Below are 25,412 nucleotides of genomic sequence, written 5' to 3'. Positions count from 1 at the left end.
ACTGGTTTTAAATCGTCTGAGTATTACTTTTGCCTCGTTTTTAACACCATAAAGTAGGGCTGGGCGATATGGGCTAAAATCAATATCTCAATATTTTTTTACTATATCTCGATACACAATATATATCTCGATATATTTCAAATCTCCTCTAGAGCACATCCTAAATGCTCAATTTAATTTATTTTTTGCATAACATCACACCAGTAATATGATTTAAATAGTCCCTGCAAAATGTGTCTGCACTAACTATGCATTAGGCTATATGAAACAACATATTGTTTATATTCTTTAGTGCTTTCTATTGGAACAATTTTAAACTTGCACATGGCAAAGAGTTTGCACATTGTATTGATTATTCCACATCCTTCCACTCCCATACAATGGATCCAGCATTATTTTATTTGGAAAAAGTTTTTTTTCCATCTTCTGTTAATCTGTAAACTGAGAACACTACTTATGACTCATTACAACCACTTACTAATTGTTTATCACCACTAACCCCCTGAAGATACCAGCCACACTTTAAATGCAGAACAGGTTTTGCTCCATAATAGTAGTCTATAGTAGTCTGACCATAGATAGTAAATAATATGGATGTAGCATCCGGGCTGACCTCAGTTATTCACACGGCATCCAATAATCCTGGTTTGTGCGCGTCGCCATCTTTTGAGATTTTTACTCCGCCTCACTCCTCTTGCGAGAGCATGGCAGAGACGGTGGGAGGGCCCGGCAGAGAGGTGGGAGGGGCCAGCCAGATCGCAGGCTGCAGACACCAATATAGGTCATCCGGAGACCAGAGGAACATCAGGGTATAGAGGCTTGCTACAATAAATGATCTGAACGGGTTTTTCAGCAAACATTTAAAAAAATAAGTATTAGGGACTACTTAGACCATATAAAATTGACAGCAAAGTGCATAATATGTATGAGCACTATATATATGAGCTTTAAATAGCTTTTTTAATTGACTGAAATCACTTTTTGGCAGAGGATTACTTTTTGGCAACACACCAACATACACAAACTGTAACCTGGCAACCTAGCAATATTGAAAGTGTCTGGTCATACATAAGCTCAATAATTTATTTAAATATATTGTATAGGCATATACATATTTTTATTTATATAATTCAGCCCGGGGGAAAAAAGGACTGTGCAAAGGCTGTATTTGCCCTTTGATATTCTTAAATGTTTCCTTAATTGTGTGTGTGTGTGTGTGTGTGTGTGTGTAAAATAAGTTATTCATTAGCAACCATTGCCTACATCTAGACCTATTGATTATGATTATGGCATAGTATAGTCATGTTGTTATTAGGGCCCGAGCACCGAGTGGTGCGAAGCCCTATTGTAATTGGTATGATTTTTATTCTTTATTATTCCGACTCGTTTTTGGCACTTTTCACCCCCTTCCCCTGGTGCAATTAAAAAAAGTTGAAAAGAGTTGAAAAACTCTGCATACAGAGGCGCCCCCCTGTGGCCACAAACTGTTTTTCAGGAAATGCATGCTCAAAAATTGGGCTAGAGGCCTGACATTTTAGGACAGCATGTATTGGCCCAAGGCGCACATAAATGCAATTGCATGTCCTGTGCCAAAATCAACAGGAAGTTGGCCATTTTGGATTAATGCCTAAAACCGCCATATTACATAAATTTGCATTTCGACGAAAGGCTCCTTTTTTTGCAGAGTAAAGTGCACACATAACAACTTTTTGTGCAAAAAAAAAACATGATAGGGTATGTCCTCCGACATGGAAGATGATATAGCCGAAAGCTTGTTGTATCCGGAACTACCGTCTTGCAGCACCGGCGCCTCATTCGCCAAAAAACATAAAAAACGGACGTCATGAACCCTTTGATTGATCATAACTCAGGCTGTGTTATACTTAGAACCACACAATTTCATACAGCAATGTACAATCCCAGTACAAACAAAAACGCCTCTTGACGCCCCGCCCCAAAATCAACAGGAAGCCTTTAAATTTGAAGTATTCGCCAAAAAAACAAGAAGTTGGCCTAACTCCACCATACTCTCTCATCTTCGCCAAATGTTTTATGGTTAATGAGACCCAAGGCCTGAGTAAGCCCGCACGCTAATATTCATATAAAGTGAGAGCGCCACATGCTGGGCAAAGTAAATATCGCATGTTGGTTATTTACCTCCACGTCCTACACACTTGATCAAATCAACCTCAAAGCAGCTCAGGGAGGTCCAGAGACAACAATGACACGGGAAGCCGGTTCCGTCAGCTCCGTGGCCTTAGTAGTCAACACAGTTTTTAAAGAACATATTTGAGATACAAGCTTTTTACCTTCTCATAGATGAAAAAAATAATAATAATATGTACAGGTCTTAAAAATGCATTTTGTTTTAATATGTTCTTTTAGTGTCTGTCTTTCTGCTTTGTTGTAGTCTAAGGCAGTCAGGCAGCTTTGTGATTGACAAGCAGTCAGCGTCACTTTGTTTAATGCGTCCAATGCAAAATGGTGACAGTTGCTTCATCTCCAAAAACATAGGCTACTTGTCTGACATTTACATTTAGTTCCCAAAAGGCAGCTTCAAGCCTTTTCAATACAGTTTTAGAAACTGTCACTTGAAGTTCATTAGAGCTGACTTGTTCAATAGGTCATTATGTCGACAATAACAATGTCAGACAGATATCCTTGGTACACAGTGATTATATTTAAGTTTTTGTAATGTTCTGAGTTATTTAATGAATGAATAGAAAGCAAACTGAACATTTAAATTCAGACTTTTGCACCAGCAGCAGTGACCACAACAATATTGTGGTTTGTGTTCAGCGCTCCGAGGTGACACGAGATCTGCTGAACTGACACATGGCTCTTATTTTTATCTTAGTGTCATGGGTTTGTGTCAGACAGTGTACACAAACAGAAAGGCCTAAACGCTGGCCCTCTGTGGAAGCTTTCAGATAGGATCTCCTCAGTATGATCTTCATGAAGGCGCTCTTGTGTCCCCCTCCGTCTCCTCTCTCCACTGGGTTATATGAATCAATAAACAAGCCTTTGTTATGTGTTGGGCTGGTGGTGAAAGGCTACGATTAAAGATGGGAAAAAGCATGATTTAAATGAATCATTTATTCTATATGTCAGTGCCAAAAAAAGCCTGTTTTCCGAATCCTGTTGAATCACTCAGTGCGTTTCCATGGCACAACTAGATTGGATTGAGACATATACCGAACTAGACACTCGAACGGACCGTGTCACTTGTCGGGGTATACATGGCCTTTCAGGAATCGGATAAATGTCCGATGCATGGCTGTCTCCCAGGGTTTTTCCTGCATTCAAAAAATTTTGGCGCCCGCCAAAGGAATTTTAGCGCCCCCCAAAGGAAAATCCTCAGCGCCAAAGTGTTTTTTTTTATATATAGATAAATAAATAAAAATCTACTTAAAACGGCTCCAAATGTGTTTCCATTTCCGCGCCATTCCAGTCATATTACTTGCAATCTCAGTTGTAAAAAAAGAAATCAGGTCGGGGATAATCGTTATTAAACTATCATTGTTCCGCTCGCCGGGGCATGCAGGCTTATAAATGCAGCAAACCCTTTCAGCCGTGAGCTCCGCTCGGCCCCTCCCTCACCTGATAGTTTAGCTATCGGCTGGTCCAGAGAGTAGGAGGGAGATGTTGCGCATTGCCGGGTGTTTTGAAAAACTTCTAGATGACGAGAATAAAGGTAAAACTAATTGTGTTGTCTGAAAACACTTCAACTCACGACAAAATTTGTCACGCGCGGACACGCGAGTAACATGACATACGCGACCGAGAGACAGAGAGAGAGAAAGAAAAATGATATACGACCTGATCTGCATCTTTAAACATCCCGACCAATTTGTTTATTCACTTTAAGTCGAGTCATAGTGGTCTATGACCAAGCAATCAATGAATAAAAACACAGGAAGTTTAAAGCTCCTTAACTCCTGCCACCACAACTGTCAACACTACAATGCAACTGCCTATCCAGCCAGCTCCATGACATAAATAAATCATGCCCTTACATTCAATGCTAGCAAAAGACGTGCCCTATCAACACCATTTACAACTGGTTATTTTTATTTTTACATATTTTTATTAAATTATTAAAAATATGTTTCACTTATTTAGCCTATTTCTGTTTTCAGTTCAATTAGGCCTTTGTTTAAAGTCCAAAGTCATGGTGTTTTTAGAAAAAAAACCTTGTTAAAAGTAAAATAAATGCATAATGTTCTTAAATCAATGATTAACTGTCTTTAATAATCATGATAACACAATGTGATTACTCAAAATAATCATGATTATGATTTTTTCATAATCGAGCAGCCCTAACTTCTTCCATGGTTTAGATCAATTAGAAACAATTAAAGTATTAAACAGGTAGGCCTAGTCATTATTAGTATTTTGACTTCATATCTACAGGTTGTTTATTGTGATTTCCTAAGTGTCAGTGAGCTCCATGGTAACGCAGTGATTGACAGGCTGACTGAAATGCTCTTGAGCTGGACAGAAACTCCCCTCTCCCAACCCAACACCCCTCTTAAAATACACAAACCGTTTGCCTTTACTGTCGCGACCCCAAAAAAAGTCGGTCGCGTACTGACCCCCCAAAGGCCCATTCTGAGCCAGGAAAAACCCTGGTCTCCTCTATGCTAGGTGGCGCTGTAGCCCTTTCAACAAGTGGTTATAGAGCCACGTCCGGTTCCCTTCCGGCAATCATTTATATATATATATATATATATATAAATAAATAAATTTAAATAATATATAAATACATTTATATATATATATATATATATATATATATATATACTATCTATGCAATAACCCTACTATTTTTTACGTTGTCTTCTTCCACTTCCTTGTGAAATCCTCCGCAGAACGAGAACTCCGATATGCGATGTCCGATCCCTGTATACATGCAGAGAGAATGCCGACTATGAACGAGTTATCTAGGTGTTCTTATCCGACTTCTCTTGTCCGTTAATGTGCCGATTTGTGTGCAAAGTAGATCGGATAAAGGTGTTTACATGCATTTTACAAGTCCTGTTGAAGTCTTAAGCCGGGAACACACCGCACTGGCCGCCTGCGGCGGTTGGCCGCGTGAACGCAGGAGGCTCGCCACTTGGTCATATTGGGCCGTATTAACCGCAGCCGCGGCCAACCGCGGCCTACGATGAGGCGGCGGTTGGCCGCGTGACCGCAGGAGGCTCGCCGCTTGGTCATATTGGGCCATATATTCCTGAGGCCGACGCCGAGATCAGACCCGTCACACTTACGGTGCAACAACAACAATAACATGGTCCAGCTGTGCCAGAAAATACAGATGTAGGTTCACTGTGTAAGCGGCAGTCTTGTCACAAATATCATTAAAACAGCCTGAACACGCACCCCGACCACAAATACACACACATTAACAGCAATTCAGCAACATACTAAACACATTAACAACAGCAGTGTGTGCTCAGCAGCACAAATAAAGGCAGACATCAGCCTACCTGAAAGTGAAAGTGTGCCGGCTGACGGAGGACAACACCGGTGCTTCGCTGTAGCCTACTATATGGAATTCCACACGGACACTGCCGTCAACTTTGGGTTCATATTATCCTCAGGAACAGCACACAGCTGGGTGAGTTTCACTATGCTAACCGGCGCTACCTTGGCTAAAGTACAACCAACAGCTAAACAGATGCAAAATACACATATTTGCAGAATGTATTGGAAGCCCAATGTCCTCACTCCAGACGCCCACCTCGTCTTGCAGACCACCGAGCAATCTCAACGCTGATTGGCTGTGGCGGCGCGGCGCCGCAGAAAAAGATGAAAATTTTCATCATTTTCTGCGGCGCCGTGTTCGCCGCACAAGCCTTCGATTCACGCTCCTTCGATGGCGCGGCTCATGAGGCGCGGCCACGCGCCGCGCAAGCGCCCGCCGCCGGCCGCCGATTATTGGGTGGACGCGCGGCCACGCGCTAGTACATTGACTTTGTATGTAATCTCGACGCGCGGCAAGTGCGGTGTGTTCGCAGCTTTATTCGTTTATTTCCCCGATTATGAGTCTGCATGTAAACACACTGATTGACATTTATAGCCTTTCTCTTTCCATATAAAAGGGCCCCAACCAAAGACTATTTTGTTATTTGAAGAATCTGAGGGGACATTTTTCAATAGATTTGTCAATATAACGCTTCACTGTGATATGTTTGGATGATATTGATCAATAATGTTTTGAGAAGATATACAGTACCAGTCAAAAGTTTGGACACACACATTCAATGGTTTTTATTTTTTTCCTTTTTTCTCTACATTGTTAGTCTGGCTGAACCGTTTCCGCCAGCGTCTAATAGCGCTGGCGTCGACTAACAACGCTACGCCTCCATTTCCTGTTGCTGGCGTTCCCGTATTGAGCTCCCCCTCAAACTAGGAAACAATTCGCTCACAGTCAACCTGTGTGCTTCTGTGCAGCGCTCGCCCTCTCTCTCTCACACACACACACACACACACACACACACACACACACACACACACACACACACACACACACACACACACACACACACACACACACACACACACACACACACACACACACACACAGGGTGTGAGAAGTCACATTACTGTAGACAGAAATAATACTGTAGACAGAAATAAAGTGTGGCGATACTTCGGGATAATAATATTGGCGGCGGCGGTCCGGGACGCAGCCTAGCTTAACCTAGCCTAGCTGTCCAACTTCATTGTACAACTTCCCCCGGGCAGAAATACCCTCATAAACTCTGGAAAATGAAGCGTGGGGGTTTGAATTGAGCACCGGACCTTATAACCAGCTAGATTAAGATCCGCCGTTCCCTTTCTTTGGTGATATACAGGACAACAGGCCGCCGATGATAATGTTACCCGAGATAATACTGCGTGACTACGTGGCTAGTTAATTCCGGTTAAGTTATCCCGTGAGCTCCTCGGGGGCTAAAGTGTATGGTGTCTTGACATGCTGGTTAGAAAGCAACACACTATGTGTAGGGGAGAACGGGGTAATTTGTCACATGGGTTGGATGTCACATTCGTTATATCTCGCCACCAGAGCGCGCTAGCTCTGAAATGTTGATATAAAAAAGGTCCAGAATTGGGATCAGAGGTCACATACATAGACTTCCTTGGAGGAAGACAGCTGCATTTCAGGTGAGAGGATGTTTTGTGTTTTTCATGTCAAATTCAAAATATTTTGCTTCTCAGTATTTTTCTTCTAGGCTTTTACACAATGGGTTTATAACAAAACACTTGTTACCCTCAGAAAGTGTGAAGGGTAAACTATAGTTTAGATTGTGGTTAGCAAGCTAATTAGTTGTCAGATGGTTGTTGGCCTTGATGCTAGCAAGAAATTCAAGTTGGGGTTGGTCGTCAAATTTTTTGGGGGGTTGGTTGTCACATGTTATCTCAAGGCTGCAGCCAGAAAAGGAACCCAATAACGAAATAAATTGTCAAGCTGTATCCTCACTGACACCCCAGAGAAGGAAAGAATAGAGCAGGAAAAGGCAGCTAGCAAGCAAAAGAAAAAAGGGCAACAAAATCAAAACAACCCAGTGCATCCCAAACTAGACCAGCTGCCAAGGCTACAGAACGTTATGTAGGCCTATTTGTCAACTTGACAATGCAATTAAACATTCAAATTTGGTTCTGCCTCCTTGCCTTCTTTTTAAGATTTTTCCCATTAAGATAACATTGTGACAAACAACCCCATAGTGTGTGACAACCGACCCCTTGATGGGGTTGGTTGGCACAATGTGTCAGAGTGTCTTTGATGGTAAATTACTTCTTCATTACAATAAGTTGGAAAAAAAGAGAGACACACATTTCTAGCCAACACCTTAAGCTTCAATTTAATGTAGGAATGGCTATTGACAGATGTTTTGGTGATGAGCAATTCTCACTAGAGTAAAAAGTGTGCCTACTTACCCCGTTCTCCCCTATTCCTTTGGTCTTTAATAGTTTTTTTGTGGCGTTTGCGGGTTAGATTTAGCCATTTCTCTGACAGCCTCTGGACGTGAAGACGTTCCATCAAAATAAGTTCGCCCCCGGCACTATTTTGCATGGACACCGCTGCTGTTAGATGATTGTGATTGGTTTAAAGAAATAGAAACAGGCCAGCCCAGTTTCCCCCCGAAAAGACGGCTCTAAACGGAGTGCTTCCAGACCATACTACTTGCTGTAGTTTGGTCTGGCTTTGCGAGACTACTACATTGTAGATTAATATTGAAGACATCCAGACTATGAAGGAACACATGGAATTATGTAGTAAACAAAAGTGTTAAACAAACCAGAATGATTGCTATTTTAGATTCTTCAAAGTTTCCATGTTTTGCTTTGATGACAACTTTGCACATTCTTGGTATTCCCTCAAGCAGCTTCATGAGGTAGTCACCTGGAATGGTTTTCAATTAACAGGGTTGCCTTGTCAAGAGTTAAATTCTGGAATGTCTTGCCTTGTTAATGTGTTGAGAGCGTCAGTTGTTTTGTGCAGACATAGGGTTGATGCAAGGGTCTCTTTGCAGTGAATAGCCCTATTTGACTACTACTGTTTTAATCTATATAATGGCTAAACCAGTCAACAAAGTAAAGAGAAACAACAGTCCATCATTACTGTAAGACATGAAGGTCAGTCAATCTGTTACAAGAACTTTGAATGTGGGCCAAGAAACACCAGGAATGGACATTAGACTAGTGTGTCCAAATTTGAGATTGGTTCCAACCACCATGTCTTTGAAGGCGCAAAAAAGGTGAGCTGATGGTTTCTGTATGTGCGGTTCCCCCTGTTGAGGGATGTTGGAGATGGTGTGATGGTATAGGGGGTTTTTGCTGGTGACAATGTTGGTGATTTATTCAAAATTCAAGGCACATTAACCAGCATGGCTACCACAGCATTCTGCAGCAACATGCCATCCCAACTGTTAGTTTAGCTTAGAGGGACCATCATTTTATTTTCAACAGGACAATGACCCCAAACACACTCCAGGGATATTTGACCAATAAAGAGTGATGAAGTGCTTCGTCAGATGACCTGGTCTCCACAATCACCTGACCTAAACCCAATAGAGATGGTTTGGGATGAGGTGGACCGCAAAGTGAAGGCAAAGCACCAAACAAGTACTCAGCACCTCTGGGAACTCCTCCAAGACTGTTCGAAAACCATACCAGGTGACTACCTCATGAAGCTGATTGAGAGAATACCAAGAGTGTACAAAGATGTCATCACAGCAAAAGGTGAAAGCTTTAAAGAATCTAAAATAAAAAAAAACATTCTGGTTTATCAAACTTTTTTGATTACTAAATATTTCCATTTGTGTTCCTTCATAGTCTTCAATATTAATCTACAATGTAGAGAAAAAAGGAAAAACCATTGAATGAGAAGGTGTGTTCAAACGTTTGACTGTTACTGCACACTTTATCTATCAAGAATAAATCACATTATAACACTCATTTCATGAGAAGAGGTCATAAATATTTTATTCCAACTTCATGGGCGACCGTGTATATGCACGAAAGGAGGAGAGAATGCAGGATTTGCCTCAAAAGAATAATCTGCTTGTGTCGGGGTTATAACTGCCTTTGATGGATTGACATACAGTAGTGAAGTGTGGTTCAACCCATGTGTCTTGGGGGGGAAATGCTTCTGCACAATACCTTCATTTTAATACTTTTAATGTTTATGAAAGCAACCAACACATTGCTTTACTTTAAGCTGCAAGGTGTCTGTTTTGTCAGGATTTTCTATAGAAATACTTTAAACGTTATATTCTTTATTGAGGAAAAAAGATCAAATTCATTGGACATAAAGTTTTGATAATGAAACAGTGTAAGATTTATTAACACATGTTCAGCTTACTCAGCATCTCCACATGTCCTCAGACTTTCTGTAACGGTGTATATTTTTTCATTTTCATTTAACTTTTATATATCCTCGAGAGACCAATTGAGGGGTGACCCTCATTTACAATGACGTCGAGTTCAAAACAAATTCAAAGGAAAAACAACAATACATAAACAATATTCAATGCAAAAACATCAAATACACAACAGGTGAAGAGAAAAAAACAATTGAAACATTTACATAGTGGCAGCAATTAAAATTAAATGGGTGAAAGTACAATATAGCCTAATTAAAACAGTTACAGGTAGAGTTTGGCAGATTTAAGATAGTTTGTTTAAATTGGTTAAAGGATATGAAGGTATTTAGTTTAATTTGTTGCTGTAAGTTGTTCCAGGAGTCGGGGGCACTGAAGCTAAAAGCTGTCTTTCCCAGCTCAGACCGGGCTTGTGGGACATAAAGCATGAGCATGTCAGTGGAGCGGGTCTGATAAAGCCCATCTGAAATTTGCAGCATTTCTGTTAAATAACGAGGAAGCTTCCCGGTCAAGGCTTTGTAAATAAAAATGTGCCAATGTGCGTCACGTCTCTCTTTAAGGGAGGACCACCCAACCTTTTCATATAAAAGACAATGGTGTGTGTCATAAGCATCTCCTGTGATGAACCTTAAAGCAGAGTGAAAAACAGAGTCCATGAGTTTAAGACATGAATGTGATGCATGCCGGTAAACCACATCACCGTAATCAAGGACAGACATGAAAACTGCCTCAATAATCCTTTCCTACTAAATAAAGGGAAGGTTGTTTTGTTCCTATAAAAATAGCCAATTTTTTGTCGTAGTCGACAAATAAGATTTTTTATATGAAAATTAAAAGTGAGTTTATCATCTAACCAGATGCCGAGATATTTGTACTCTGTGACTCTTTCAATTAAAAATCCATTCTTTGTAAAAATATTAAAATCATTAAAAGTTGTAGTTCTTGCTCTGGAGAAACACATATATTTGGTTTTGTCTGTATTTAGAACAAGCCTGAGGTCCACTAGACAGTCCTGCAGTGTGTTAAAAGAGCTTTGTAGGTTCTGAATAGATTGGTGCACCGAATCGGAAATGCAATACAGTACTGTGTCGTCAGCGTATAGATGAGCGTGACAGTTTTTTAGCGATGAAACAATGTTATTTAGGGGAGAACGGGGGAATCTGAGGCATCGGGTAATGTGAGCCACCCCCTGTATCTAGGCAACGGAAAACATTTGTGGTCATGTGAGATATATGTTTTCAAGCCCCTCTCATTTCCCCATGGCCCTGAAAGAGAGGACCTCAATAGGTATTTTGCATGTAAAAGTAAATTTTCTTGCTGTCAACTTAATCAACTGTTGTGCCAAAGCAAATGTATTCACGTAGAAAAACTTCTATCATACGTGTTGATGAACTACCAATTTATGAAACCATGTGATGCTGATTACTGAAGATTAGCCTGAAATGCTAAGAGAGGTAGTTTTTTCTCAAATTGTGGTGGTGGGGGAAAGTGAGCCAGATGCTGTGGGGGAAAGTGAGCCACTGTCTCACTTTCCCCCACCATGAGGCACAAGTTAAGTTTAGTCTTAAACATATTTTAATGTAATATTACATGACATATGTTTTATTTTAATGTCATACACATTGTAGAAAAGCCATCATGCCAAGGAAATACACCAGGAAGACGACCTGGGGCAACCACACAGAAAGAGCACCTTCTCATCTTTCCCTGTAACCTTCAGGGCTGGAATGTAGAGTAGGCCTAGTTGTAGAGTATGACAGGCTGATGTTATAATCCAGTTGGGTCTTCTCCTGTGTTCTGAGTCCCAGGCTGTTCTCGCTGGTTCTGATTTTCCTATGTTAGACACCAGCTGGCTCTAAGGGTCCTGTGTTCTGACCCCCAGACTGTGTTCTAATCTAACTGGTTCTTTATTTCATTTGAATCTCATTAAAACCTTTTGAATTATAATATGTTGTATTTGATTTTGTTCAGAGTTACTTTCAAGTGTTTAGAAAATTTGCTTAGCCAATTGACCAAACCCCATCATTCTTTTACTAGTCCGACATTAGTTCTGGAATGTGTGGCTAGCTTTTCAGAATTCTTACTGTTACAATATGTGTTGTTATGGTAGTTTCAGAGTGGAAAAAGTAAGTGGATCAGTTTACCCCACAGCTGGGGTAAAGTGAGCCACATGACAACTTTTTTTTAAACAATCATATTTTCACTGCCCTTTGTCTTGAAAAAATTCTGCTAATGCCCATTTCTAGGAAACATCCTGAATTAATGGGAAATGTGTACATTTGAGTGATAAATCATTTTAGCTCGCTTAGAGGGGAGCAAATGTAAAAAGTGGCTCAGATTACCCCGTTCTCCCCTATATAAATTGTGAAAAGAACTGGACCTAAAATTGAGCCCTGTGGGACACCATTTGTAACAGTTAAAAACTCAGATTGGTATCTTCCCAGTTTAACTGACTGCTGTCTATCAGAGAGATAATCCCTAAATAATCCCTATATGCTTTGACTACTGCTTTGAATGAGTTCAGTTGTTTAATTAACTGCTAAAACGCACCACACTAATATCATCCTTAGCACTACAATTAAATGTTCAGTTTCATTTGCAGTTATACATTAACCGTGTTTTCAAATGACATACTGTATGTCTCCTGACTAACAAGCCAAAAGCCTAAAAAAGGTATTTTATTAACATGCAGAAAAGCAGCAAATCTCCCGATTTGAGAAGCAGAAACCAGCAAATGTTTGGTAGTTTCATGAAGTTATGGACTGTAACAGTTCATTATCATTGTTATTATTGATTCATTTTATCTCTATTGACTTATAGATTTAAAATGAGCAGAGAGACGGTGCAGCGGAGCTAGTGGACGCTCACGCACTGACTAAAGTGAAACCTCTCAGCTCTCAAACTCTCGTGGCGAAGCGGGGAAGGACCGGACAGGCAGCTGGTGGAATTCAACCCTTTAGAGGCAGTGCATACACAACTGATTGACATAGCTTTCATGCAGTTCTCTATTTTTATTAAAACAATAAACAAGCCCATGTCCCTGAACCATTGCACATTTTCTGTGTCACCACTTACTACAGTCCCCTTCCTTGATACACATGGGTCTCTACATGACTACTTGCATTGGATTAGCCAGCAATGTCACACAGTAATGAGAGAGCTTTAACCCAATGATCTCTACATGAGCTCTCAATCTAAACAGCTGACCTCCAGCCATTCTCAGGGACCTTGCTGCTGCTGGACCTTCCGACTGCTTTGAGATGTAGTCCTTCACTCATTAAACACTCCTGTGTGCTACTGGCAGTGCCATTGTGTAGATATACTGGATGTACTGTATGTCTTATTGTGACTGTGTTAAATGAATATGGTTTGGTTTGGATAAGTGGCAGTGTAGTTGGCAACCCAGAAAATGGGTCAACATACCTGAGAAGTGGATGGGATAAATGCAGTGTTTTGCAACAGGAGAAGTAAGATGTTATCATTATAATGAGAATGTCTGGAGTTCAGCTGTTTAGATTGAGAGCTCATGTAGGGATCATTGGGTTAAAGCTCATCTAGGCTATAACTTCAAGTCCTTCAAAAGGTTTTGAAAGAAAATATTTCAGAAATAAATATCCAGAAAACAAAAAAGCCCTTTAACATAAGCTGTAAGGCTGCCTCCTAAATCTGAATAAATTAATGAAGTAGGGCTTTGTTGTAATGCATTTTATCGTTATTGGACAGGAAAAAGACTGACTATGGACACTAGAATGGTATGTGGATCAGTGGTGTCAGTTCGATATCACATGTGTCAAACCCGATAGATATTTGATGGGATCAGTCCCATTCTTACTGATAATCTATTATCAGTTTTTTAAGTAATGGGAAGTTGCCCCATTCATTTGAAAACTCCATGTACACTCACCGGCCACTTTATTAGGTACACAGGTTTCTTTCTTGTAAACACATATAACTAATCAGCCAACCACATGGTAGCAACTCAATGCATTTAGGCATGTAGACCTGGACAGGACAACTTGTTGAAGTTCAAACAGAGCAACAGAATGGGGAAGAAAGGGTTTAAGTGACTTTGAACGTGGCATGGTTGATGGTTCCAGACTGGCTGGTCTATGTATTTCAGAAACTGCTGATCTACTGGGATTTTCACGCACAACCACCTCTAGGGTTTACAGAGAATGGTCCGAAAAAGAAAAAACATCCAGTAAGCGAAAGTTGTGTGGACAAAAATGCCTTGTTGATGTCAGAGGTCAGAGGAGAATGGGCAAACTGGTTTGAGATGATAGAAAGGCAACAGTAACTCGCATAACCACTCGTTAAAACCAAGGTATGTAAAATACCATCAACGCACAACACGTCCAACCTTGAAGCATTTGGGCTACAGCAAAAGAAGACCCCACCGGGTGCTACTCCTGTCAGCTAAGAACAGGAAACTGAGCCTACAATTTGCACAGGCTCACCAAAATTGGACGATAGAAGATTGGAAAAATCTTGCCTGGTCAAATCATCTCAAACTGGTTTCTTGAAAATTAGTTCACTGTACTCCAATGGCCTGCACAGTCACAAGATCTCAACCCAATAGAGCCCCTTTGGGATGTGGTGGAACCAGAGATTCTCATCATAGATGTGCAGCCGCCAGATCTGCAGCAACTGTATGATGCTATCATGTCAATATGGACAAAAACCTTTGAGGGACTTCCGGGTTACAGAGCATGGAGTAGGTGCGATCGCTTTCTAGCTCCCACTAATTATTTCAGACCTAACTGATTAAACCCTATTTTCATCGATTTTTTTTGTGCTTGTGTTGCCGGTAACACTGGCACTGTTTTGGAGAAATGCCTAGAGGAAAGAAAAACGCAAAAAGAGATTCGGCAGAGTCAGATATGTCCTCGGACAGCATGGTTAGCACTGATGTTAATGCTAGCTCAATGGCTTCCATTCCGGACCTGCTTGAGCAGCATAGAGCAGCCATAGCCGCTGAGTTTAAATCATCGTTCGCCAGCATGGACACTAAGCTGGACAACATCCAGGCCGTGGTCTCAGGCCAGGGGAAACGTATAACCGATCTCGAGGAGAATGCAGAAACTGTTTGCGGACGCCTGGAGCAACTTGAGGCTACGTGCTCCTCACTGCAGGAAGATAACAAGTTGCTGAAATCTAAACTATCGGATTTGGAAGGGAGAAGCAGGAGACAGAATGTACGTATTGTGGGCTTACCAGAGTCACTTGAGGGCGCTCGCCCCACCGCCTTTTTCTCCGAGCTTCTCGTCGAGGTTTTTGGTAATCAAACTCTCCCTTCTTCCCCGGAGCTGGACAGAGCTCACCGCACTCTGGCACCCAAACCGGGCCCGCATGAGAGACCGCGGCCCGTCATCATCCGCTTCCACCGATACCAGACTAAAGACTTGATCATGAGAGAGGCACGTAAACAGGGCGAGCTGGAATACCACGGCCACAAGCTCCGGTTCTACGAGGATTACAGCGCGGAGGTCGTGAAGCAGCAGGCTGAATACAGGGGGGTCATGGCTGAGCTTTATCAGCGCGTTCTCCGTCCCTCTCTCCTCTTCCCTGCGAGGCTTCGCATTACTCTCCAGAGCGGCGAGAGAAAGTGGTTGCGGTCCATCTCTGAAGCATCTAACTACATATCTACATTGGGTGTGAGTCCGTAGTAAATTCGATTGCCTGCTGTGAGTATACAAATTTGGACAAATGCTCTTTTCATATCCCCAGCCAAACTCTCAGACTGATGGTACTACACGCATTTTTTCTCCCTTTTTTAAAATGAGTAAATCAGCTGGGTGAGCGTGACATTTTTGTTGCTTGTCATTTTGACGTATTGTCTAGCTCACTCGCTTTTTTTATTTGTATCTCTATTTTAAAACGGCTGGATAAGCGTGTCTGTTCTTTCTTTTTTTTTGCCATTTGGACAGCTTGTCTAACTCACGCCTTGTTCTTTTTTTTTTGTATTTCGAATCTGTTGGGTGACCACGGTATTTTTGTTTAGTGTGTTGTCATTTTGACAGTTTGCTGGATTGTTCATAGTGTTACTAGCTGTTATGGGGTGAATTGTACAAGACCTATGTGGGAGTTAGCACAGGTCAGGAAGTTAAGGCTTGGAATGTTTGTTGTGAGACTAGTAAGGGTCTTTTGGGGTTTGCTGTTTAGAGCAATATATGTGGTGGGTTCTGGGTGGGATGGGTGGTGTTAACTGGGGGTTTAGCTGATAAGTCATCACCTGCTGTGTTTTCAGTTATTTGTGTTTTCCTTTTTTTTGTGTGTTTTTCTTTCCCTCTGTATTTTGCTACTCTTTTTCTTATCGGAGCAACTCTTTTTATTCTCACTATAACTGAGCTAGATGAAGGGCAATCTTGATTTAGTTAGTTGGAATGTCAAGGGGCTAAATCATCAAGTGAAAAGGGGTAAGGTCTTAACCCACCTAAAACGGCTCAGGGCTGGAATAGTTTTCCTTCAAGAAACCCACTTACATGACTCTGACCATGGGCGATTAAGTAAATGCTGGCGTGGACAATTTTTTCATTCTAATTTCAGGGGTAAGGCTAGGGGCACAGATATCCTTATTGATAGTAATATTCCTTTTGAGTCCTCAAACATTATATCAGATAAAAATGGACGTTTTATTATTGTTTCAGGCAAACTTTACAATAAGTCAGTCATCTTGGCCAACGTCTACGCGCCTAACGTCGATGATGTAGAATTCTTTAAGAGATTTTTTTCTCAACTCCCTGATCTCAATTCCCATTCTCTTATTCTTGGTGGGGATTTTAATTGTTATCTAGATCCAGTCTTAGATCGCTCTTCCCCCAAACCTGCCACTCTGGGCAGATCTGCAGGTTATATCAAATAATTTCTTGCTGATTATAGCCTCTCTGATCCATACAGGTTTGTATACCCCACAGGAAGAGAATATTAATTCTTTTCACATGTCCACCACACTTACACCCGAATTGATTATTTTTTTGTTGATAATTCATTGATGTCAGACCTAAAGTCATGCCGTTATGAAAGTATTGTGATCTCAGATCATGCTCCTCTGCTCCTTCAACTGGCTTTCTCTGACGTTGAGTATACAAGAAGGCAGTGGAGACTGGATCCATTGTTGCTCACAGATGAGAGTTTTCTTTCACACATCTCTACACATATTAAAACTTTTTTGAGTATAAATAAAACACCAGATGTGTCCAATGCAATAATTTGGGAAGCCCTGAAAGCCTATTTGAGAGGTGAAATTATATAATTTGCAGCATACAAAAATAAGTGTACAAAACAGAAACAAACTGAAATTGCTGATCAGATTCTGAACATAGACAGACAATATGCTAATTCACCTACATCTGAACTTTACAAAGAACGTTTAAAACTTCAGACAGAATTCAACCTTCTTTCCTCTCGTCAAGTTGACCAGTTGCTTAGGAGCAGAAGTACTTTTTACGAGCATGGTGACAAGATTGGTAAACTCCTGGCCAATCAACTGCGCGGATTTAGAGCGAAGCAACTCATCCCTGGAATACGGACAGACAGTGGGTGTACAACATCAGATCAGAAATTGATAAACGAAAAGTTCAAAACATTCTATTCAAATTTGTATAGTTCTGATTGTACAGTAGACGTAACGGTGATGGAAACCTTTTTCAGTAACCTAAACATGCCTTCCCTTTCTCAAGACCTGAGACATAGCCTTGAGGCACCTATTACTCAGAGGGAAATTATTGCAGCAATAACATCTATGCAATCAGGCAAATCTCCTGGTCCAGACGGACTTCCATCTGACTTTTTTAAAGAAATGTTCAGCCGAATTGTCGCCTTTTTTATGTTCAGTATTCTCAGACTCATTTGACTCAGGTAAACTCCCGCCTTCGTTCTACCAGGCCTGTATTTCCCTGTTGTTAAAAAGGATAAAGATCCTCTAGATTGTGCATCATACCGACCAATTTCACTATTAAATACAGATGTGAAGATACTTGCTAAAATTCTCGCCCACAGATTGGAGGATGTTCTCCCCTCTATCATATCCCCCGACCAAACTGGGTTTATAAAGGGACGCCAATCATTTTATAATATCCGCCGGCTAATGAACATTTTATATTCCCCCAGAAATATTGAATCAGAATGCCTCGCTTCTATGGATGCTGAAAAAGCATTTGATAGAGTAGAATGGAATTATTTGTTTTTTACCCTTGAAAAATTCGGTTTGGGTCCTGTTTTCACTTCTTGGGTTAAATTATATGCATGCCCTTCTGCCTCAGTTGCCGTTACTCAAGTAGTTTTGATCTGCACCGTGGGACCCGGCAGGGTTGTCCTTTGAGCCCACTCCTTTTTGCTATTGCAATCGAACCACTTGCGATTGCCATCAGAGGTAACAAACAGATTCAGGGGATATGGAGAGGAGGAATTGAACATAAGGTATCATTATACGCCGATGACTTACTTTTGTTTGTCGCCAAGCCAGCCACCTCTTTACCGGAGGCACTTTCTGTGTTGGAGGTCTTTAGTCAATTTTCTGGCTATAAACTTAACTTGAGTAAGAGCGAACTCTTTCCGATTAATAAAGAAGCTCTTAAACTTGATTATACAGCTCTCCCACTCAAAGTGGTGACAGATCATCTGAGTTACCTTGGGGTATGTTTTACCAGAAATTTTAAAAACCTATTTAAATCAAACTTCCTCAAATTATTGGATCAGGCGAAGCAAATATTATCGAAGTGGTCTCCTCTGGCTTTCTCTCTTATAGGTAGAACAAATTCAATTAAAATGACATTACTCCCAAAGTTCCTATATCTATTCCAATGTCTCCCCATCTTTCTCCCCAAATCCTTTTTTCAGGCCCTTGACTCTTTAATGATAAATTATATTTGGAATGGTAAACACCCTCGGTTACGGAAAGCTTTTCTTCAAAGACCCAAACAAACAGGTGGAATGGCCCTCCCTAATTTCCAATACTATTACTGGGCTGCTAATATCCGTTCTTTAGTGTATTGGGTGCATTTTCACCTTGACGACTCAGCCCCAGTCTGGGTAACAATGGAGTCCAGCGCTATTAGCCCATTGTCTCTATCTGCCCTCTTAAGCGCCACACTTCCACTCTCTTCGGCTATTCACAACAGTAGTCCCGTGATTAAGCACTCCCTTCGAATCTGGACCCAATTTAGGAAGAATTTTGGAATGCAGAATTTTTCACTTTTCAGCCCAATTGCAGCTAATCATTTGTTTACTCCCTCGACTGTGGATGGTGCATTCAAGATCTGGCATAAAAAAGGCTTAAAATGCATCGGTGATTTATTTATTAATGATCTATTTGCTAGTTTTTCTCAATTGACAAAACACTTCGGTATCGAAAAGACAATTTTTTTCCGATTTCTGCAAATCAGGCATTTTACGCAGAAGTTAATTCCCCAATTCCCTTATAAACCGCCAGCCAGTGTTAATTTTGGCAGCAAATTCTGATTTAGTCTTAGTCTTAGTCTTTTGAATATCACACCATTTAGTCTTAGTCCTATTCTAGTCATCTAAAATATTTTAGTCTTAGTCTAGTCTAGTCTACTAAATATAAGCAGATTTTAGTTTGACTAAATCTACAGCGGACTTCGTCGACTAAGTGTCTTTCTTCATTGAATGGTATTAAGGTTTGAATATGCAATACAGACACAGATTTAATGGTTGTAATACAAAACATGTATTCTATTTCATTAGTAATAATCTCACATAAAATCAGTGTACCTGACTGGATAGGGGGGAGGGGGGGCTTTAAGAGCCTGTGCCCAGGGGTCCATTATCTCATGATCTGTCTATGAACCAACTGGATTCCACAATCTTTTTTCTTTTTGCGGGGAGCATGCACAAGCATTATTTATAAAAGAAATTAAATAAAGAAAATATTTTAAAAAAGTGGGGGGCCCCACACTAAGTCTTGAAACGGGCCCCGAGATTGTTAAGGCCGCCCCTGGGCAGCAGCAGCAGCATGCAGTTGAGGTGCTGATAAATTGCAACTGCGCTTTCCTTTAAGCAACACTGCTGCCGCTGTGTGTGTTCGGACTTCTTTTGCATCAAAGCCTTTTAGATAATACAATTAGAGGTTTTAATTGAACGCTGTCCATGCATCGGAGTTGATTGTAACTTAAAAACAGAAACTAACGGACGGAGGCGGCAGTTTCACATGGCTCTGTGTATTCAAACTCGGGACAGAGCCTACTACAAACAGATCGCGGAACTTAGCCGTTCCCCTAGACATCGTTAACGGGCAGGATATCCCTGACTATCATTTTTGTCCATCATACCGCAGAGTCTTTCAGCACAGCGGCTCACTCCACCCGCTCTCACCTGCTCCCGTCGATTTTCACCGACACAGGGTTGAATTCGCTGCTTTGCACTGATTGGATTTCTTCCCAACTTGTCCCACAAAAAGAGTAGTTCTGATTGGATCTCTTCTCCATTCTCCCTAACAGTTTCACATGTACTGGTTGTGTCCCACCTTGACTGAGTTCTGGACATCAGTTTTTCAAACAATTTGAAGTACTTCAGCATCAAATTAAGCCGAACCCTTTCACTGAAATTTTTGGCATTGCTCCAAATTCGGGCTTACCTAAAGTGAAGCTGAGGGTACTGGCCTTCACCTCATTACTTGCTCGTAGGGCTATCCTACTCAAGTGGAAAGATCCTGCTCCTCCTTCCCACTCACATTGGATTCGAGACATTATGGCATGTATGAATTTAGAGAAAATACGTTACACTACCCAGGGATCCGAGAATAAATTTGACAGAATTTGGTGCCCCTTCCTAAATTATTTTAAAAAACCAACAATAACTATGGAAGAGTAGCTACCTCCCCCCCTCTTTTATTTGATTTAATTTTATTTCTTTGTGTTTTTTTTTTTTTTTCATATTGATTGTTTATTTTTGTTTCTTGTAGTGTATATTTCGTGTTGTTGGGTGTGAGGGTGGGATGTGGTTGGGGTATGTTCGGGAAAAAAAGGGGAAAAAATTTGTACTCATTGTGCTACAATTTCATTGTTACTAACATTTAATAAAAAAACCTTTTGAAAGAAAGAAAAACCTCTGAGGAATGTTTCCAACACCTTGTTGAAAGTATGCCACAAATAATTAAGGCAGTTCGGAAGACCAAAGGAGGTCCAACCCAGTACTAGCAAGGTGTACCTAAAGTGGCCAGTGATATAACTCACATCCACTTTGTTCCCGTCCCGATCACCACAACAGACTGAAGTGTTCCTGCTGCCTGAGGAACTTTTCATATCAGTAGATAACATATCAGGATAAGTGTCAGAATCACTTCTGTCACATTTAAAGGCTGATTGTGTCTCCTGAGTGAAAGTGAACAGTGCTTTAAACAAATGCTGATCTGATAGTTTGCTGCTGGCTTACTGGCCCAGGGCTTGTGGAGGCGCCACTAACAGAACTGCTTTGGGACTGTCATTTATGTCGTTTAACCGTGCGTACCAAGGTTTCACACACAAATCCAGGATTTATCAGTATTTTTGTTCCTGAATTTGTTCGTATTCTAAGAACAATTTTAGAACTTCCCCAGAACATGCATATGCACAAGTGGTAAAGGTTTGACTATCTTTGAAAATGTTAACCCACACATTTTAACTGAAAGCATAGCGTATATAAACCACATTCATTAGAAAAAGGTTTATAGAATATTGTACTTACCTTTTTTTTCAATTTTATAATGCACTGGCCAAATGTATTGAGTAACCATGAAATTGATGCAATTTCATCTTGAGAAATTATTGTATGCGTCTTAATCAAAATATTGAACTATAAAAACGGACTCCCCAGTCCTAGCTTGCAATGCAGCATTATGAGAATGTCCACATTAAAATATAAATGTTTAGTATTTTTAAATTGTTTGTATTTTCTTTCAAATTAACTGTGTTAGGGGACATGCTTTCAACAAACTTCAGCTCTTTGTCCGTGATACAGCGGATACACCTTGGCAAACGGATTCATTTTATAGAGAAATGTGAGTGTTTCTCTAGGCTGATTACAGAAAACGGCACGTGCCCGTCAGTTTAGAATGGTTCTGATTCACTAACATGCGCACGGTGGTAGGAACAAAATCGGCTAGTTGCAACGTGTCGTAAGTCTGATGGTGATATTGCGTAGCTGCATGCATACTCAATTTTTCTTGCAGCATCTCAAAGTTTCCACTCACTTATTAGTAAATGAGGGACATGTTCTTTGGTGGTGTTTGACGTGACACATGATCACCACCTACTGGCCTGCAGTGAAGAAAAGAAACGATGGCTCAAATCTTCGTGGACTGCAGGGGTTCCCAATGATGATGATGATGATGATGACGACTACACATTTCACAGTCATTTTTATTCCTCTCCAAATACAAGCCTGTCAGCCATGCCTATCTCTATTCCTGTTCTGCTTCCTCTTTTGTTTATTGCTGGGTTGCAACTTGAGTGCATCTGAGTCCTCCTGGTGTATGGAACTTTTGATAAATATTTGATCAATTTGTATCCAGAACTGAGTACCATTTACTGTACATGTCCCAAACCTTTACTCTCCTTATGCAGAGCACCACTGCATTCTGCCTCCTCAAACCTGCATCACAATTCACAGCCTGAAACTTGTTGTCATTGCTCTTCAGGTGGTTCCACCCCAACATCACTGGACTAGAGGCAGAGCAGCTCCTACTGACCCGGGGCGTCCACGGCAGTTTCCTGGCCCGGCCCAGCAAGAGCAATCCAGGGGATTTCACCCTCTCTGTGAGGTAAGTCCTCCTATGCTCCATCGCTTCCTTTCCATTTTATTTGTGTTGTTCACGATAAGCTTGACTATTTAACCTCACTTGTCTTACCAATTCAAAGTTCAGCCCGAGGACAAATAAAGCTCTGATGCTGTCATTTGGAGGGAGTGGACTGGCTGTTTGAGAGGCATGTGCTTTTTGGGGCAGTTTGCTAGTTTGTCAATTCATGGTGATTTTTTTTTTTTTTTTTTTCCAACATTGTATTTATTGATTTTTTAACATTTTGCACATACAAAGTCTTACACATTAATCAGCAGGTTTGTACCCTATATTAGCACCAAGGTGTAGGACATAACAAAAAAGATATAAGAAAAAAAAAAATATATATATATATATCACAAGTACAACAAGATTTAAATAACGAAAATAAAAATAACGTGAGACCCCTCAGTTCAGGCGTCTAACAAACAAAACCAAAAGTATATAACAATAAGTCCTGTAGTATTTCTAATGTTGCAGTCGGGGAATACAAGTACAATCACATTACAAACTAGTATTCATCATATAGTCACGTGAGCGTTGCAGAGGGCAATTTATTCATCCCCAAGTTCTTCTATCATATGTGCTATGTCTCTTCTCTCCAGAAAACTTATAAACGGACCCCATGTGTTATTAAAGAGTGACTCCTTGCCCTTAATAATGTATGTAATTTTTTCTAAGGGCAGAGTTGTAGATAACTCAGTAATCCATTTATTTAAACTAGGCATGCCCACTTTTTTCCATGACAGAGCGATTATTCTTTTAGCCAACAATATACCAATTTCTAAAAATATGCGGTGTCCTTTCCTAATATTATACTTTTCTGGATATAGGCCGAGTAAGAAAAGTTTGGCATCTAAAGGTATTTGTATTGGAATAATATCCTGGATACACCTCCTCACCGCCTCCCAAAACTTATTAACTTCTTCACATTGCCAAAGACAATGAAAAAGAGTACCCTTTTCCTTCTCACACTTGATACAGATATCTGGAACGTCACTGTTGTATTTATTGAGTTTTTCTGGGGTGATATAAGTTCTCATGAGCCAATTGTACTGCAGTAATTTAAGACGAGTGTTAATTGTTTGTGATTGTGCTTTGGTACATGCTCTCTCCCAGTCCACAATGGTTATGTTGTCATGTAGGTCTTCCCTCCAAGCCTCCAGCCTCTTTACCGATGACTCTGAGGACTCGGCAACTAGAAGGTTCTAGAATTTGGAGATTATGCCCCGCCCCAAATTGTCCGTACACATTATCTTTTCTACTTTTGATAGGGGTGGGATAGACACTGATTGGCCCTGTTGTGATCGGATAAAATTCCGCAATTGTAAAAATTTAAAAAATTGATTACGGGGGATATTATAGTCAGCAGTTAGTTCTTCAAATGATTTCAGATATTTCGTGACTGGGTTAAATAAATCTCCAATTTTTTGTATTCCATTGTCAGCCCAGAATTCGAATCCCGCATCGGATTTACCTGGAGGGAAAAAATTGTTTCCCCAGATTGGACTGAAGAGTGAGAGAGACATGCTCCCCAAGATGTTTGTTAACTTGTTGTAACACAGTAATCATATTTTTAACCATGGGGTTCTTTATGATTTTTTTAAGCCTTTTAACATTATCTGAGTACAGGAAAAGGGGAAGAGGGAGGCCCAGCTGTTGGCTCTCCATCTCCCTCCAGAGAGGGGCTTCCTCTTCTGAAAAGTAAAACATCAGCGTTCTTAACTGAGTCGCCCAATAGTACCAGAGCGGATTGGGGCACTTAAGCCCCCCTCTATCATATGGCAAGTATAGCAGTGACAGTCGCAACCTGGAGCGTCTATTGTTCCAAATAAATCGGATGAAAAGTTTCTTTAGGTGAGAGAATAGATTACTCGGTGGTGGCAGTGGTACATTTTGAAACAAATACAGCAATTTTGGCATTACATTCATTTTAAGGACATTTATTTTCCCTATTAACGACATTGGTATAAATGACCATGTATCCATCGATTTATGGACTTCGTGCATTAATGGATTGTAATTAACTTCTATAATAGTCTCAAGATGGGGTACAATTTGAATGCCCAGGTATGTAAAACAATCAAGAACTTTAAATTGAGCAGCTTCCTGAGGTGGGGATTTCCTTTCCAAGTGATTTAACGGCATAATTGAAGTTTTGGATTTGTTTATCTTATAGCCTGAAATGTTTCCAAATGTCTTGATCAATTCTAACAGAACCGGAATAGATTTTCCCATATTTTTTAAGAAAACAATAATATCATCTGCATATAATGCAAGATGGTGCTCCTGCTCCCCTATTCTAATTCCAGAGATATGTTTATGAGTTCTCACTGCAATAGCCAATGGTTCGATTGCTATAATAAATAATAATGGGGAAAGAGGATCCCGTTGTCTGCATCCTCGTTGTACTTTAAAAGGTTTTGAGATATTACTATTAGTCAGTACCTCTGCGTATGGATCAGTGTAGAGCAACTTAATCCATTTCCCAAAATTCCCTCCCAGGCCAAAGCGATCCAGAGTTTCGAAAAGGTAAAGCCACTCGACTCTGTCAAACGCTTTCTCAGCATCTATTGACAGAAAAGCAGTATCTTGCGCCCCCTTTTGGCTGTGGAGAATATTCAAAACCCTTCTGACATTATGGAAGCCTTGTCTGCCACGAATAAAACCACACTGATCTTTCCCAATTATCGTCGGTATTATTTCTTCAACCCGTCTAGCTAAGATTTTACACAGCACTTTCAAATCGG

The 25,412-nt window shown here is 40.6% G+C and overlaps 1 protein-coding gene across 1 annotated transcript in view; it reads left to right on the top strand.

Moving 5' to 3' along the window:
* The window catches only part of ptpn11b (protein tyrosine phosphatase non-receptor type 11b), a 110,903-nt gene that overhangs the window by 25,679 nt on the left and 59,812 nt on the right, over nt 1–25,412 (top strand). Inside the window, exon 2 of the mRNA XM_080030400.1 lies at nt 22,525–22,647. Coding sequence (XP_079886526.1) covers nt 22,525–22,647 — 123 coding nt within the window. The remainder of the gene's footprint in view (nt 1–22,524; nt 22,648–25,412) is intronic.

This window comes from Ammodytes marinus, assembly GCF_949987685.1.
Source record: "Ammodytes marinus genome assembly, chromosome: 7".
Classification (NCBI taxonomy): Eukaryota; Metazoa; Chordata; class Actinopteri; order Uranoscopiformes; family Ammodytidae; genus Ammodytes; species Ammodytes marinus.
The sequence above is the reverse complement of the archived record's forward strand: the minus strand, read 5'-3'. Positions and strand labels throughout refer to the sequence as shown.